Source organism: Lytechinus variegatus, chromosome 18 (genome assembly GCF_018143015.1).
Source record: "Lytechinus variegatus isolate NC3 chromosome 18, Lvar_3.0, whole genome shotgun sequence".
NCBI lineage: Eukaryota > Metazoa > Echinodermata > Echinoidea > Temnopleuroida > Toxopneustidae > Lytechinus > Lytechinus variegatus.
In genome coordinates this window covers 8789137-8807141 of record NC_054757.1, presented here as the reverse complement: position 1 = coordinate 8807141, position 18005 = coordinate 8789137, and the positions used below count along the sequence as shown (strand labels likewise).

The 18005-nt window shown below is 36.6% G+C and overlaps 1 protein-coding gene across 1 annotated transcript; it reads right to left on the bottom strand.

The window, feature by feature from the left end:
* Positions 1–4349: 4349 nt before the first annotated feature.
* On the bottom strand, positions 4350–9015 carry LOC121432019 (cytochrome P450 2J4-like). Its single transcript, XM_041629832.1, has 5 exons — positions 8264–9015; positions 7780–7929; positions 6834–7183; positions 5543–6005; positions 4350–5279 (listed from the first exon to the last, which is right to left on the bottom strand). The coding sequence occupies exons 1-5, from the start codon at positions 8682–8684 to the stop codon at positions 5089–5091; spliced, it is 1575 nt and encodes a 524-aa protein (XP_041485766.1). The 5' UTR covers positions 8685–9015; the 3' UTR covers positions 4350–5088.
* Positions 9016–18005: the final 8990 nt, after the last annotated feature.

Here is an 18005-nt window from a genome sequence, read left to right as displayed (position 1 = left end):
TTTAACACCACAGATTTGCTGTGTACTTGTATATCCAGAGCCACGTTCCATTGCCCGTTGTTAGCATGCTTAAACGTGGAGCGTTGTGGCCCAGTGGATTAGTCTTCGGACTTTGAAACAGAGGGTCGTGGGTTCGAATACCAGCCATCGCGTAATTTCCTTCAGCAAGAAACTGATCCTCAGTGTGCTGCACTCAACCCAGGTAAGGTAAATGGGTACCGGTAGGAAGTAATTCCTTAAAAAGATGTGTGCGCTATGAACGCCTAGCTTAGCCGGGTAATATAGGAGCGCCTTGAGCACCTAACAAGGTGGATATGTGCGCAATATAAATATCCTATATTATTAGTATTTAATACAGATATTACAATGTAAAGATTAAGCATGCATGTATTATTTTGGACGACGATTGTGCTTCTTCATAAACAGTTGAAATGGTTGATTTTATACCAGGCTCCCTTGTAAAGCAGGCCATTCCGCTTGATTGGGACAACCCTGACCTTTATTTTTAAAGTAATACTGAATAGATTAACAATACCACTCTTCGCATTAAAATTCAACCAACTTAAATTTGGGTAGCCAATGCTACTTTTGTACTATAGCTTATCTATCGAAAATAATTGAGAATGATTAGCAATGATCCCAAGAACAGAATGGAGACTTTGGCAAATTTCTTTACTTCAGAGCATAATCTATCCTGCATCACAGCAAAAACTGTGGTGTTAACCGGTGTACATAGAGGACCACACCAGTTATTTTACACCGGTGTTAAATTGGTGGTGTTAGTTTTACACCTATAGGTGTTATTACAAAACCTATGGTTGTTACATTTACACTCGTTGGTGTTATGTTCAATCTCTAGTGTGTTATTTTAACACCTCAGGGTGTGGTCCTCTCTTAACACCAATTGGTGTCAGTTTTAACACCGCAGTTTTTACAGTGTAGCATGCTTAAATACAGATATTACAATGTAAAGATTAAGCATGTATTATTTTGGACAATGATCGTGCTTCTTCATAAACAGTTGAAATGGTTGATTTTATACCAGGCTCCCTTGAAAAGCAGGCCATTCCGCTTGATTGGGACAACCCTGACCTGTATTTTTAAAGTAATACTGAATAGATTAACAATACCACTCTTTGCATTAAAATTCAACCAACTTAAATTTGGGTAGCCAATGCTACTTTTGTACTATAGCTTATCTATCGAAAATAATTGAGAATGATCAGCAATGATCCCAAGAACAGAATGGAGACTTCGGCAAATTTCTTTACTTCAGAGCATAATCTATCCTGCATCACAGCAAAAACTGTGGTGTTAACCGGTGTACATAGATGACCACACCAGTTATTTTACACCGGTGTAAAATTGGTGGTGTTAGTTTTACACCTATAGGTGTTATTACAAAACCTATTGTTGTTACATTTACACTCGTTGGTGTTATGTTCAATCTCTAGGGTGTTATTTTAACACCTCAGGGTGTGGTCCTCTATCAACACCAATTGGTGTCAGTTTTAACACCGCAGTTTTTACAGTGTAGCATGCTTAAATACAGATATTACAATGTAAAGATTAACCCTGTCATGACCATAGGCATGTAGATGTGCAATAAGTCAATGGAATTTACAAGGCCTAGTACTGAGAGGGTTAAGCATGTATTATTTTGGACGGTGATCGTGCTTCTTCATAAACAGTTGAAATGGTTGATTTTATACCAGGCTCCCTTGAAAAGCAGGCCATTCCGCTTGATTGGGACAACCCTGACCTGTATTTCTAAAGTAATACTGAATACACTGAATAGATTAACAATACCACTCTTCGCATTAAAATTCAACCAACTTAAATTTGGGTAGCCAATGCTAGTAATCCCTTAGAATTTAGAATTTTACAAATTTCTGTTCTTCAGAGCATATCTTGTAGTCGTGCACTGGCCTACAGATGAGGGAGGGGCTTAGGGACATCGGGCATCTAAAATTTCATGACCAAGAAAAAGAGTTATTTTTTTAAGGGGAAGGGTGAAGTATGATATATATATATTTAATATCACGTCAAAATCTATCTCGATGAAGTATGATTTCTGTTAAAAAATGTCAGGTTTTGCTTGTTCGCTTCGCTCGTCCGCAGCTCTTATGAAATTTTGTCCCGTATGAACTGTAACAAATGGGTCACTTTTCTGTTATTTTTAACACATCGGGTCATGTCTGCGAGGGAAATAAAGTAGGAAATCAAAGCCCCTTATTGAAGGAAATACAAAGTATATGCTCGATATAAAGTATGAAGGATATACAAAGTATATGCTCGATAATAAGCCAGTTCGTAGTTCCATTCTGCGTATGATCAGAAGATTCTGCGCATGATCAGAGATAGGTCATTTGTACTAAAGTGACATGGTGGTTTAAAATCTAATTAGATAAGCACCAACTTTGATGTCCTGATCATGTATTCTTTTGAATTGTGTTTTTCATTCACATCCACAAAGAGCAACAATGATTCACAGTTTGTCAAGTACATTGTACAGCATGCTATAATATGCATTCAAAGTAGAAATACAACAAATACCTTCATGGAGGTTTAGTGGTGTACTATTCTAGTCACCCGGTCTATTCAATTTCTTCATCCTGCTATGTAAGGCATGCATACGTAATATCTTGCTTTGAAATCTGCCTATCACAATGAAATAAATGAAAGGTCATTTGACCAAAATTGTCCATGAAGTAACTACGAACTGGTCTATATGTTTGATATGATCCTTGATTTTTTTTTTCATTTTATGTCCCCAACTCTATATGGCACAAGCAACCTAACAGAAGTTAACGTTACCTCAAGTTTGAATATTCGTTTTGATAGCAAAGTTGTTAAAATAAAGGCACCATTTTATGAAATTTGTTAAAAATAACAATTTTTGCAATAAAAGTTAAAAGCTACTGAAATTGCTAAATTGGCTGAGGTTAAACTTGTTTTACGCCACTATGCATTTGCTTTTTAATAATTCTTTATGAAACGAAACCAAGAATCATGTTTTATCTTCATGGACCAACAAAACAATTATATTGTAAAACAATTATGAGAAATATAAAACTCAATTAGTTTGCCATAGATTTTACAGGGCGTCTGATAACGCCATCAACGGTAGCTTAGAGCGGATGATGAGAATGAAAAAAATAAATGGATTAGTTTTTTTTTTACAGCTGAGGTTTTCATTTGTAATTCGTCCCCACACGGGAGAGGGGGAGTGGGTACTTAGCCCTATTGGTGTAGACATACACACACACACCATCCCTCTCACATACACACGTACCCTCAAGAGCTCACACACATGCACAAATAATCCCAACCCAAACGCACCCTCACACGCACAGACACACACTATCAAGCTTTCTCACTTTCTTTCTCCCTCTCTATCTCCCTCTGCGAAGCCAGGGGGCTATTCACAAGAAAGGACACCCCACCCTCCCCCCCGCAGTGAAAGTGCTTAATGTGCATTTTTTGATGTTCTTAAAGGCAAAAGTTCCAACTTCTAAATAGATCCATACCAAAAGTCGTCTAAATCAAATGTAATATTTATTTCATTTATGTGCAATGTCAACTACCCAGTGATCAATGACTGACACAATTTCCTTCAAATATCATATGGGTTACCGGGAAAAATATGATTTATGATTTGTTCGAAACGCATATAATATAATTTGCTAATGATTTGAGGGCATGTGTGTGGGTGTGAGAGCAGGCCAGCGTGTGAGGGTGTTCGTGTATGTGTGTGAGGGTGTGTTTGTGGGGGTGTAAGGATGTCAATGTGCACGCCTGGCATACCTTGGCAAATTTTCTAATCTTCTTTCTCTCATGAATGAATTCAATATTCGATTTTAAAAAGTATTTCCACTGATGGATACACCATAATTTACCATGTATTTTCATGTTCTTATCTCTCTATATTCAGGTGTTAGTAGAGATTTAATACTTCAAAATAAGCATAAAACAGACACATATCGGTTTAATCGTTGCTTTATTTCCGAATAGGTAAAAGTTTATCTTTACAATGATACACTCATTGTTTACAAATGTGTTAGTATCACGGGTGGAACCGAGATGTCGTGATGTGGGGGGGGGGGGTCAAAACAATATTCAAGGTAGATCTTTTTTATTCTCAATTGAATAACATGGATAATACACATTAATTGAGTCACATAACCCAGATATAACTTTTGTATACCCTTCCTGTTCCCCTTCTTCCCCTTTAGTGTTGAGACAGTTCCTTTGTCACACCTGTAGCGCTGTCCATGGTAAATATTACCTAAGTAATACTTTAAGGTTGTATGTTTGCATTGGAAATGTTAATACTGCATTAACCATACTACACTAACAAGAAAATGTACACTATATACAGATAAGAATATAAACACAAGTTCTTTAAACAACAACCAAAAACTATAACATCCATTCAACATGAATTTTAAACATCAGCATAACGTGTTTCTTTTGCTTCCTTCGTCACTATGGAAACGAAATGATATCAAATAAGTGTCAACAAACGTATTTTCCAACCGTTATTCTCACTCTCAGCCATATAATTCTTGAGTTTCCCATTACTAATTGTACCATGACATAATTATGAGCGGTAAACAATATACTAATATGTTTTGGGGGTTTTTATGTCGAAAGGATTTTAAGAAGTCCATCGTCACTGACGTAAGCTTTAGAAAGATTAAGGTGAATGATTATTCATTTTCAACTCTCTTTCTTGTCTTAGTGCTTAGTATCATTAGATTTGCTAACTTCTATGACACCAAAAAGTATACTCTGTCGTAAATATGGGTTGGTCAAGTTAAGAGTCTACATAAATATGGTACGGTTTTCTTCATTCCAGAAAAGAACGTCGATGAACACGGTGAAATGCGAGATATTTTTTTATTGATAAAAAACTGGGTACTGCATTCTTGTCACTAGACGGAATATTGTTCTGTTCATCATTCCTGTCTTGTTCAAAGAGCTTAGCTCATTTTGTGCTAATGAACAAAAATACAAATCCCCATTGATGGCCATGAAACCATCTTCCTCAAGCAATGAGCTGTTACGCACCGAATTTACAGTACTTCACTCTTCGTTGAAATTGATAGGACGTCCCTCGATGAAGTAGTGATTGGGCCTCCATGTTAGACCAAGAACTCCTTGAAGATCAGCCTTAGCTCCAGCTGGGAGTCTTAGATCGAAGTTCTGGACCAGGAAGGTAGTGAAAATGAACATCTCCATCCGGGCGAGTTGTTCCCCAGGACATTGCCTCTTACCTAAACAAATGTAGTGGTAAAAAAGATAAATATTGTCCAATCTATGTATATACATGGGGTTAAGAACATTGAGTCACTCTAACCAAATTGATTATTTTCTCTACTTTTATATTTTTAGATATTTGACTGAAGATATAATTCTTTCGTGGAAAATTATTTGAATGTGTTCTGTCTTGATCTTATTCAAAACCGATACTTCATTCTACATGTATAGTTCTTTACTTTCTCATGAATGTGTAAATTCCTCAAGTCAAGAAACTCACCATAGCCGAAAGGAATTGGCTCCATGCCCCTCTTAAATTTGCCTTCGTCATCAAGGAATCTTTCTGGTCTGAAGACATCGGGATCCTCCCAAAGGGTGGGGCTCTTGGCGAAGTGATGGAGATTGGCTGCTACGGCGCTTCCCTTGGGCACGTCAAAGCCTCCGATCTTACAATCCTGTGACGTCACGTGAGGGAGATGGATGGGGACGGCGGGGATGAATCGCATGCACTCGGCGATGGTCGCTTCGGTTAGAGGGAGATGCTGGCGATCGGCGATGGTTGGGAAACGCTCTGAGCCCACCAGGTCGTGAATCTCATGTCGCATGCGCTCTTGGGCTTCAGGGTTCGTGGAGAGGAGGTAGATTGTCCATCGGAGAGTTGATGCTACTGTCTCCCATCCGGCAAGGAGAGCATCGAAACAGCTCACAACCAGGTTTGTATCGTCAAACGATTTGAGTGTATTCTGTGAAATGAACGAAAGAACCATGCAATTAGATTAACGATTCGAGTTTTAACCTATAAAAAATATTCTATGAAATATGATTATCAAAATAATGTGGATTTCCTAAAGCCAAATGATTGCTAACATGGGATCTAAGTTTTATGGGGTCGTCTCGTCACCCCTGGAGGGACCAAAATCTTGCAAAATCGTCATTCACTTCAGGACTGACAGGACAAATTGTCTTAATATAAAAGATGAACACCTATATGGCCCGTTTCATGAAGATTCACAACTACTGTAACTTTGCCATTATGGCAACTTCCATAGAAACCTTGATAATACTGCTGAGCTACTCTACCATCGTAGTTTTCACAAAGGCTGAGTTACCATATTATGAAATATGTTATTTCTATGATGTCTTGCTAGGCAAAATCATCATGGTAAGATTCATGACTTAAAAAGTAACATTCGCTATTAAATTGATTGTTTTTACTTTAATAAATAAATAAATTGTAACAAAAAAAGTTCATTTGCGCATCAATCATGAATGTGCACTGATTTATATCCTTAATATGTAAATTGTTTATCATGTTTGTTAGAAGAGATGTTGCCCATAGACATGATGTCGGGTGTCGAATTGTTATCTGAATTCTTATCACGAACCTCCCAATCCTGTCACATAGTCTCTTCTTTCATGTTAAAATTGTGGCGCAGTCACACCAACCAAACCAAAGGCACATCCACAATGATATGCCATTCGAAATAACGTAATAGCTTTGATCGATCTCTGGTCGGTTTCGTTGGTGTGACTGGGCTGATACGATGACAATGATGACCGTGATGACTTACCGCATCGGCACCGGCCATCTCCTTCAAGTATGCTCCGATGTAATCTTTAGCTTTTGCATTTGGGTCAGACTTGAAGTGCTTCCTGTGTTCATCGATCGATTCGTGGATGAAGTCCACGATGGCAAGGGTGAGGCGGCGAATCTCGTAGTTTACGGGAAGCGGGAGTCGAGCGAAGACGGGATTGAGGCTGAAGAGTCCCGCTGGACCGCTGATGTCGAAGAGTTTTCCCGAGCAAGCCACAATATGCTGGAATTTCTTGTCCTCCCATTTGTAAGTGACCCCGGTGATGATTCGGGTGATGATGTTGGCAATTGACATATTGACCATGATTGCCGGATCAAATTTCTCACCTATAGCAATTGAAAATATGGATGCGAAAATAAAAACCTCGGTGCCAAGAGTATTAGGCATATCCCATTTGCTTTTTTTTACACTACTTGAAAAATGACAGGGGCGGTCGCCCCCAGCAATTCCCCCTGTGGTACCTGCTACCCCCCCCCCCGGAAGTATAATGTGGTGCTGTTATAGTAAGCGGTTTCCTTTTATTTAATGGAATTATAAGAATCACTGTTTATCAAATATTTGCTGTAAATAGAACGATTTTAGAATCAACTAAATGGGAAATTTAGCCTAGAATATATATGCTATCATGTTTCAGAACAATTGAGAGAGCGTAAGGGCAGTCGTTCGTGCTAAATTGCTTCGTTGAAATTTTTTTTTGTAGGACATACAGAAGTGAACTGATATTATTTGTCAAAGTTTTCTGTAGACAGAATTATTTGAATATCGGCGAAATGTGAAATTGAGAGAGGAATAAAATTTAGGAAGTGGTTCGTCCTAACACCTAAAGTATTTAGTTGTACATGGACTAAGATTTTTGTAGGATATAACTGATATTTTTCTGGAGTTTATTTCTCGAAATTCTCTCTTATCTTTGGGGGCTCACCTTTCAGGTTCTTCACCTGTGTGACGATGTTCCTGACCTGATCACTCACAATGTCCTCTAACCTGGACACACCAATGTCCACTTTGCGAAAGACAGAAACAAAGAACTTCCTCTGTTCCTTCCACGATCCGCCATTGGCAAAGGCGATTCCTGGAGAAAAAAAAAGAAACATGCATGAAAATGTCTTTCTTTACACGTCACCATTAGTCACATTGATGATGATGATGGTACTTAATGCCATTAAAATAGAATCACTGGTAATTGTCAAACCCTTTTGTGTAACTAATGCAAATGTTTTGCATTTTCACAAATAGGAGATCAGGAGTCTAAGAGCAACATGATTTATAAAATAAGAAATCAAATGGGCCTGCCATTTTATTCGTCCCAATTCCATTATTTGACATCTTCTTAATAAGCGCAGATCAATAAGTGCCGTGTCACACATTATCAAATCTCCTATGCTAGTTATTTCGCAAATACTCACCATTGTTTTCTCGACCAATGACATGATCTAAGGCGAAGAAAGGAGCTCGGTCACAAACCTCCGTATTCTGGAAAGTCTTCTGAACGACATCCATGTCGTTGATGATGACGACACCGGTGCCGAAGATCTTGAACCAGAAGACGTCGCCGTACTTCTTGCTCCATTGATTGACGAGTTCGTGTTGGTAAAGCTTGGAGAAGGCGACGGTGAGTAGGTTGCCGAGGAGGGGTATGCCGCTTGGGCCTGGTGGTCGGACGAGCTTCTTCGACGAGACGTCCTTGATACGGGTAAGACCGAAGAGGACGAGCAGGATGGCGGTGAGTCCAGCTGTCAAGACGGCTGATAGATGGTGTGTTAAGAAGTCAGCTGACATCACATGCGACATCTTTGAAATGTTCATGGATTCTCCCCAGTTATCCATCTCAGACTTTGTGTTGGTCTTCTATTTATCTTAGGCCCTTCTTATATTCTTTTCGGAATATTCATAAATACGATTACGCCAGCTACAAAAATATTACCTTCAGCAATATGAAGATGGCAGATTAATTGAAAAAGAGTCAGAGATTAAAAGTTTTAAAGCAGATGGCCAAGTTCCCTTGGTTCGTCACAGAATCAGAAATCAGAAGTTAAAGCTGATCGGCAAGACCTTTGGAGGCTGTTGAGTTGATGAAGACAAAAAACGACTGCCACGAGAAACTCTTCGGGTATGGTATATCCACAGCAATGCAAGTGACTTTTATACACCTGCGCCGCCCACAAACCTTGATCCAATGACAAATGAGTAGGCGTAACGCACGATGAAAATGTTTTGATATAACCAGAAATACTAAACACCTCAACAACTATCAAGCTAAAATAATCTAAATAAGAGGATTAGTACTGTGTACAAATAAGACGGAGTATTTGAATGTCTAATTTTGTTCGCTAATCGCCCCAGTGTAAATCACCATGCTATTTTGGGGGGATCTAATTACAGAAATGTAATTAAATGCCCATGTCAAATCTTCCAGTTGCCTATTTTTGGCCTGTTTTTTCACTCTGACTAGATCATTATCTACCTTGTGATACATGTTTAGATCGGATATATATTTATATCCCAGTATCTTTTTTGAGTAATCACAACAACCGAATAAATTCAGCATGTTTAAATAAATCCCATAACATTACAAAATGACCTTCATTCTAATTTAAATAATGTTACTCGCTTTAAAAGTTTGACAACCCAACAGCTCTATTTTTCTCCTTCTTCTTAAAAAAATAGACGAGGTTATGATGGTGAACTGTCATGACCTATAAACTATAAATCAGTTTTATATTGTCAGAAATAAAGACGCAGAAGTTTTAGGTTGTAAGAAGTTGAATGGATATCGATGGACCTTCTTCTCAGTCTTCTTTCTCCTCGTTTTATCCTCACTTTCGTTCAATACCGATTCTTCTTCTTCTTTAGCCTAGTTTTTGGTCCTGGGTCATTTAAAATATTTTTTTCATTGTTATGTTCTTTGCCCTTTGGAAATTGAGGCCGCCATTCCATAGGCCGCCATCGACATCAAGCATCCAGCTCAGGTTGACGGTCTCCTTCGTTAAAAAGTTATGTCTGATAATTTTGTAAAGTTTTTTATGTAATACTTTTAGATCATGTTATTGAATGTGCATAAGTTAACAAATTCCACATTTACCCATCTGGGTTGAGTGCTGCAGAATATGGATCTTTGCAGTATCTTGACATCTGTATGTGGCAGGATTTGAACCCGTAGCCTTCTCATTAAGAGATATGTATGTGAACATGATGAAGCTTCCAGTTCAGTAATAACATTTCATAAAATTCATTTGAATCATAAATAGACCGTAAATAGACCAACAAAAAACTGGGTCGTATACAATGGCAACAAAAGCCCGTGAGTTATCTGATCTAGCTTTTGTTTGTGATTTGTTTGCGTTTGCGGTATAGTGAATAATTAATCAGTGATCCAGATACTCGATATTGATTTCTTTGTAAAAAGCATTGTCAAGATTGTATTGTGCTTCTTTCGTGTCTACCTAGAGTTAGGTCAAGGTTGACTTTATCCCAGTAAAAACGCTGTTTAAGATTTTATACAACAGTGTTACCTCACAGTATATGTTTAACCGTTCAAACAATCATGTTTAATTTATTGAAAATTAAACTTTGTTGCTTAGGATTTAAACACTTGTTTAAACTGTTTAAACAATTATGGTAAGGTTCATATAGTAAACAGCGTTGTATATTTTTACTGTGTAAACCTACTAGATTCAATGGTGTAATGAGCCAACAATTTTGAAGGGGCCAGATATGGTGCATCGGGCAATTTTTTTTAATCAAGCGAGCGAAGAGAGCAAGCAAATATCTTGACATATTTGTTACAAAAATCAAATTTTGTGATAGATTTTGATACAATATTCAGAAAAAATATATATCATTCATACATTAAGTGACTGGAAATGATTACTGAATTAGTTATCTTCATCATCATTTAAACATGAGAAAAAAATCCCAGTCAAGATAAGAATGTAAATGTAATTCTGAAATTGAAATTGTAATTCTGAAATTTAACACAGGTTTAGACCATACTGGCCTTAAACCCGGCTTCCATACGGTCCTCTGAGTTCGTGACATAAAAACACCTATTCAGAAAGGAGATTTTGGGGGCCACAATTGGGTTAATTATCATATAAATCAAAATGAACTGTAGCTTTGGGGTTTCAGTTTTTAAATGATTGCATTTCAATAATCAATGCCGACTGGTGAAAGGACCCGATGATTATTAATAAATAATAGCTGTATTTATAAAGCGCTTTTTGCCTGAGGATAGAAAGCGCTGCTATTATTACCCCGGCTTTAGCTCGAGCTCCGGCCCATCACCGTCGCTCAGTGCATGCAAGGAATGAATCCTGTCGGGTATCCATTCACCTCACCTGGGTCGAGTGCAGTACAGTGCAGATAAATTTCTTGCTGAAGGAAAACACGCCATGGGTAGGATTCGAACCCACGACCCTCTGTTTGAAAGGCGAGAGTCAGAAACACTAGACCACGTACGACGCGCCCGCATTTATGATGGATGCGAGGGCTTCGCTCTTATGAAAAACCAAATGAGATAGTAAAATGCCAGAAAATTGTCACTTTTATGAAGTAAATTTTATTTCAATAAAAAAAAATGTTCCAACAACAGCTTGCGATCCTAGATTTGAGATTACAATAGGCCAACAACATTTTTTTAAAACGATGCGCAGTATATATTTAGGCATTTTTTTTAATATACCCTAATCGTAAATCATCCCATTTACCTATCTGTGGGTTTTTCTCTATAGAACTCAAGAATAGAGCAAATCCTGTCATTAAATTGGAGATAAGGTAACTCAATGTACAAGAGTCAAAACTTCACTTTTGAATTAAGTATATGCCTGCATGGAAGAAATCATTATCTATCTTGATTAATAAATCCGTTGATCAATAGTCAACGTTGAACCAAGAGGTGAAGAGTGCAAAAGTCAGGAAAATAGGGGTATGCTGCAATTTGATAGTTTGACGTGCTCCTTATTTTCAAGATAGCATCGATTAACACGTCAATTGAGAATAAATAGATAGATAGATAGACAGACAGACAGACAGACAGACAGACAGACAGATAGATAGACAGATAGATAGATAGATAGATAGAATTATAGATAGATAGATATATAGATAGATAGATAGATAGATAGACAGACAGACAGACAGACAGACAGACAGATAGATAGATAGATAGATAGATAGATAGATAGATAGAATGATAGATAGATAGATAGAATGCATTTGGAATGATTTGAAAAATACGTGATCTTGCGTGCTTAGATCGAACCCGAGTTATACAATACATCATCCGTAACTTTGCGATCTGATTTCGGAAGAATTATTTTTGTAATGGCCTTATATAATTAGGATTGAAAATTTCAACCTGTGAAATCTGAATGATCAAGCTTAGTCCAAATAGTGTTGAAACAAATCCAGGCAACTGCTTAGCCTTCCCATGGGAATGGAAAAACGAATTCAATTAGAATTTGCAGTGACGTCACAGCAATGTCGACGTCGGCTGCTGCAATTTGAAGTCGAGTTTTTTTTTTATTTACTTCTACCCAAAGGCTTGTTGTATGAAGGAGAATAATTTTAGTAATCCATGCATTACTCGAAGTTGAAATTATATAATTTTACTCAAAGGACAAGTCCAACCCCATCAAAAATTGGTTTGAATAAAAAGAGAGAAACAAAACAAAAAAGCATAACACTGAATATTTCATCAAAATCTGGTGTAAAATTAGAAAGACAGGACATTTCAATTTTTTCTGAAGTTCACGAAAAATTATATTAATATCCTGGTCGGTATGCAAATGAGGGGGCAGGTAACATCATCCACTCACTATTTCTTTTGTATTTCATTACATGAAATATGAAATATTCTAACTTTCTCCTCGTTGTAATATGAAACAACGTGAAACATGTGAAATTATCATTGTTTTAACATTTTGTGGTTCTAAAAAGAGGATCCTTATTGTCAAATCTGTAAATATTGTATAATTCAAACAATAAAAAACAAAAGAAAATAGTGAGTGGGGGACATCAGAGACTTTCTCATTTGCATATCCCTGAGTTAAGCACGTAACTGTTTTGTGAAAAATATATAAGCGAAACTTTAAAATGTCATATAACTTTCTTAGTTTGCATCCGATTTTGATAAAAATTTTCAATGTTGTGCTACTTTGATTTTTCTCTTATTCTTCAAATCATTTTTTCTCTGGGGTGGATTTGACCTTTAAAATCAACTTTCATTATTCAATGCAAAAGGCGATAGTTGAAAAAATATAGATCGTAATCGGAACGCATATGATTATAGCATAGTAAAGAAAAATATAAAGTGCAGCGGACCCCCCCCCCCCCACACACACACTTCCATGTGTATAGGGGGAAGGGTTTTCATTTATAAGCTTATTCACTGGGAGTTAGAATATAAAAAGATAAACAAACATAAGGTAGAGAGGGAAACATTATCTCTCACAATCATAGCACTATCATGGAGTCACAAATCAAATTACAGTTGCTATTGTTTCTTTTTTAAATCTATTTTTAGATATAACATTCGATACAATGTTAGATTCTTGTATACATTCTGATAGTGTTATGTAACAATAAACATTTAAACATTATGATAACCTCTTGCTTACTTAAATGCTATTTGATTTATTTTATCTATTCAACGTACATCTTATTTGTTATATAACATTGCGGGCTTTGATTTGACATGATTGCGCATGTTTTCCTTGCATCGGTCAACGAGGTTTGGATTTGGGGCTTTCTAGTTTTAAAAAACAATGTAATTTTGTAATAGATTTTGACAGACTGCTCCGAAAATTATATCAAATTTCACTCTTTTGCCTTTCCTTTTCTTTCTTTTCTCCCTTTATTTCTTAGTCGTGAAACTTTTGGGGGCATGACCACCAAGCACCCCCCCTCACACACACACACTCCCTCACACACACACACACACCATAATGTACGCCAGTGCTAAAAGGCGCTGCTATTATACAGCGATGATACTGATCAAACCGGTGTATTATACGCAACGATTAGAAACATCTGTTTTAAATTTGATCGTTATATAAACATTGTAAAATGATGCATTATTATTATGATACACAGTAAAAGCTATTGATAGGCCTACAACTTAGTTTACTCTATGAACATACCAGGTATCTAACATTAGTTTAACACAGTTGTTTTTAAACAATAAGTAACCAAATGGTAAAATGATATTAATGTTATTTGACTCTTTATTAATATGAGTCAGGCGCGTACGCAGGATTTTTGAAAGGGGGGGTTCGAGCTGATTTTTTTTTTAATCTCCCGCCCAGTCTCTAAAAAGTGATGAGCGGGGGGGGGAGGTGATGATTTTTTTTCTTTTTTTTTTCAGCGCTGCAAATAAGACAATAACATTTAAGTGGGGATGGGGTATGTAACAGTGCGGTCATGATCCGCGAGCGAGCAGAAATGTTCTCGTTTTTGCGTTGAAAACATAACCTTTTTGTCAATAGTTTGTTGGTATCATAGTCGATGCTACATGTCCTTCGGATCGTAGCACTCATGATATGGCCTTGATCAGAACACTAGAAACTTGAGAAATGTCATGAATAATTACGAGCGAGCGGAGCGAGCGAGCCGAAATGTTTGCGTTTTTCCGTCAAAACATACAATTCTTCTCAATAGCTTGTTGGTATAATGATTACATATTAGTTGATGATACATGTCCTTCTGCTCGTAAGTCTCATGATATGGCCTTGATCAAGAGACTAGAAACTTAAGAAATTTCATAAATGATTACGAGCGAGCGGAGTGAGCGAGCCGAAATTTTCGCGTTTTCCCGTCAAAACATACATTTCTTGTCAATAGTTTGTTAGTAAATCAAGTATTAGTCGATGCTACATGTCCTTCTATTCGTAACACTCATAATACGGCCTTGAACAGGAGACTAGATACTTATGGAATTTCATAAATTATTACGAGCGAGCGGAGCGAGCTAACCGACATTTTAGCGTTTTCCGTCATTTTGGTTTTCATATTGGTAAAACATATTTTGTAAGAAAACGTATGTCTTTGTCTTGGTTCACTTGTATTCATAAGTATACATCATGATAATCATGTATGGCCTTGTTAATGGCGATACCGTGATCATGTCGGCGACATGCGGAAATAAAAGATATAATAAAATGGAGCGAGCGAAGCGAGCGGAAATTTTTTCTGTGTTTTTCGTCGGAAACATGAGATTCTGTTCATTATTGCTGTCATATACATTATTGGGTAGGGGAACTGTCCGTAACCAGACCAAGGAGTTATCAGGCGCTTGCCCGATAACTCCTTGACCAGACCGACCTCTGGGGAGACAAGCAAGCAAGCAAAAAAAAAAAAAAAAAAAAAAAGGGGGGTTTGAACCCCCTAACCCCCCCCCCCCTTGCGTACGCGCCTGATATGAGTGATGATAAGTAATCAAAGTGATGAAAGGGGAACTAATAGGCCTATATACTGTTAAAAATGACTACGGCTATATACACTTCCATTATTCATACTTGGCCTACTACGGTTATTCGAAGTAGTATTCAAATATGACGATGGCCGTGGATAGTATAGTTTCTCAGAAAACGGTAACTTTTTTCATGTAAGGAATTTATCTCCGAATAAGAAGATATGTATCACTTAAACAGCCTTTAACAAAGCAATTCGTCATCTATAAATATATCACTGTTTTGTGAAAAATAAGCGAAACTTTAAAATGTCATAACTTTCTTATTTTACATCCGATTTTGATGAAATTTTCAGCACTATGCTAGTTTGATTTTTCTCTATTTATTCAAGTCAGCATTTTCCTGGGGTGAACTTGACCTTTAAATAAATCATAATTCAAAATTGGGCATGCAGCTCGCCTCATCAAGTAATGCACTCCCCGTTACCACTCCTTGATGACTCATAATAATGTCTTCCTGGTAGACAATTGAATAGTTTTCATGTTCAAAATCTATTGGTTTTCAAATCCATTAATAGACAATCACCTCAATATCTAAATGGTTTTTTGACCCGGTTCCATGAAATTTGCTCTGGCGACATTTAGACTACAATTGCTCCGCTGCAAATTCCACAAATTAATGGATTGACCATATGAAATTTCAACCCTGGATTTAAAGGGGAAGTTCACCCTGACAAAAAGTTTATTGTAAAAATAGCAGAAAAAATAATAAAAAATATTGCCGAAGGTTTGAGAAAAATTCATCAAATAATTAAAAAGTTATTAGAATTTCAATTATTTGATTTGTGACGTCATATGCGAGCAGCATTCCTACATAGCGAATGGTAAAAAAATCAATGAAATGTCATTTTCTCAGAAAATTGAAAATGGTTTTCACTGTACCTTTTGTACATCAATAGACAAATCATTTTACACCCGATCATGAATAGAAAACAAAATTAAGTCATCAGGAACCATGCAAAATTTGAAATTCATGCATTTTATATTACATAACACATGGGGCAGCTGCTCGTTTATGACGTTACATATCCAAAACTTTGAACTCTAATAACTTTCTTACTCTTTAACGGATTTTCCTCAAACCTTCACCAATATTTTTTACTATTTTTTCTACTATTTTTACAACAAAGTTTTCTTCAGGGTGAACTTCCCCTTTAACAGTACGCCCTATCACAAACCTATTGAACAAAAATCCCTATTATAACCATAACCCTCTATAAAGACGAAGTCGGGAGTAATCGTCGCCTGAACAAATGTCGTGTCACCGTTTGGTTTATAAGTCCAAAGGAATCCTTCGGTGACCCTCTTAGGGGGTGTTGCAAGAAAATATTTGCGATCAATTGCAAATATTCTGTTGCAATTTTACAACTGATAGATCAACTTTTGCTGTAGCAAATCAGATTAAACTTCTTGTTTCAAGGAGCAAATTAGCAATCAATCACTAATTTGCAATTAACTGCAAGAAATATGATTGTTTAAAGGACCAAAAATTGACTTGCAATTGATCGCAAGTTTCTTGCAACACCCCATTAGTCTCATACAACTTACACGGAAACTGGCCATGGCGAGGCTGGGGATAGGACTTTTACTGTATATTGGAATAGCATAATCACATTCTGTCTCTTTTATATTTAAAGGGACTGCAAATTTTATGTTATACTTTGACATAGGCCCTATTCTATTTCTTGCTGTAAGCGAATCAGGCCATTTTGGGAAAAGCGTTGTACATAAATGAGCTAAGGAGAAGAAGAAGAAAGAAAGAAAAAAGAAGATCGAAGAAGAAGAGAGAAAGAAAGAAAGAAAGAATGAGGAAGAAGAAGAATTAAGAAGAAGAATTAAGAAGAAGAAGAAAGAATGGAAGAAAGAAAGAAAGAAGAAGAAGAATTAAGAAGAAGAATTAAGAAGAAGAAGATAACAATAATGATAATAACAATGATAAAAGTATACCTACTAATGAAAATATTGATAACTATATACCATTCACGTCTGTATGTCTGTAGAATAGTATGCCAGATGTTGAACGTCGTGAAATTCATGTAAACAAAACACTTGTTCCTCTGACATCAAATACATGTAGATAAAACAAGTAATCCACAAAATAGTATCATATTTGAATTCATGTTAATGGAATTATTGACACCCTTCTGTTTTGATAGGACTTTCAGTATGGTTTTTGAGGATCTCAAAATGAATGCATTGCAGTTAAAGATCTAGACTTCATGCACAAAACAAAACATTTTCTATTTGAAGTAAAATTGTGAATGAAAACCAAAAACAAAATACGCTAAATGATAAGTAAATAAACTACTCATATCATGAAATTGTAAACTTTATCAAATGATATCATATTCGACCTTGGAACTTAAAATTAGTCAAGTAAGCTATTGTTAACTCTCGAATATTGTATTTCGGCGGCCATCTGGGATTTATACTATCCCCTACTTGTAGTTTGGGGATCTTTTAGTATAGTCTTCTGTGGGTGTAGACCTCAAAGAAATTCATCCCAGTGGAATAAATTATGTTGCCATTTGTTCGTTTTTAGAGTAATATATTGTGCGAAGTGTGCTGCATGTTGCAAACAGAAATTAATCACGCCCTCTACGTTCATGAAGTACCAAGAGCTATAAAAAAAAATCTTTCTTTTTTACCTGAACAAGTTTTAGGTTGAAGAACACACCGAA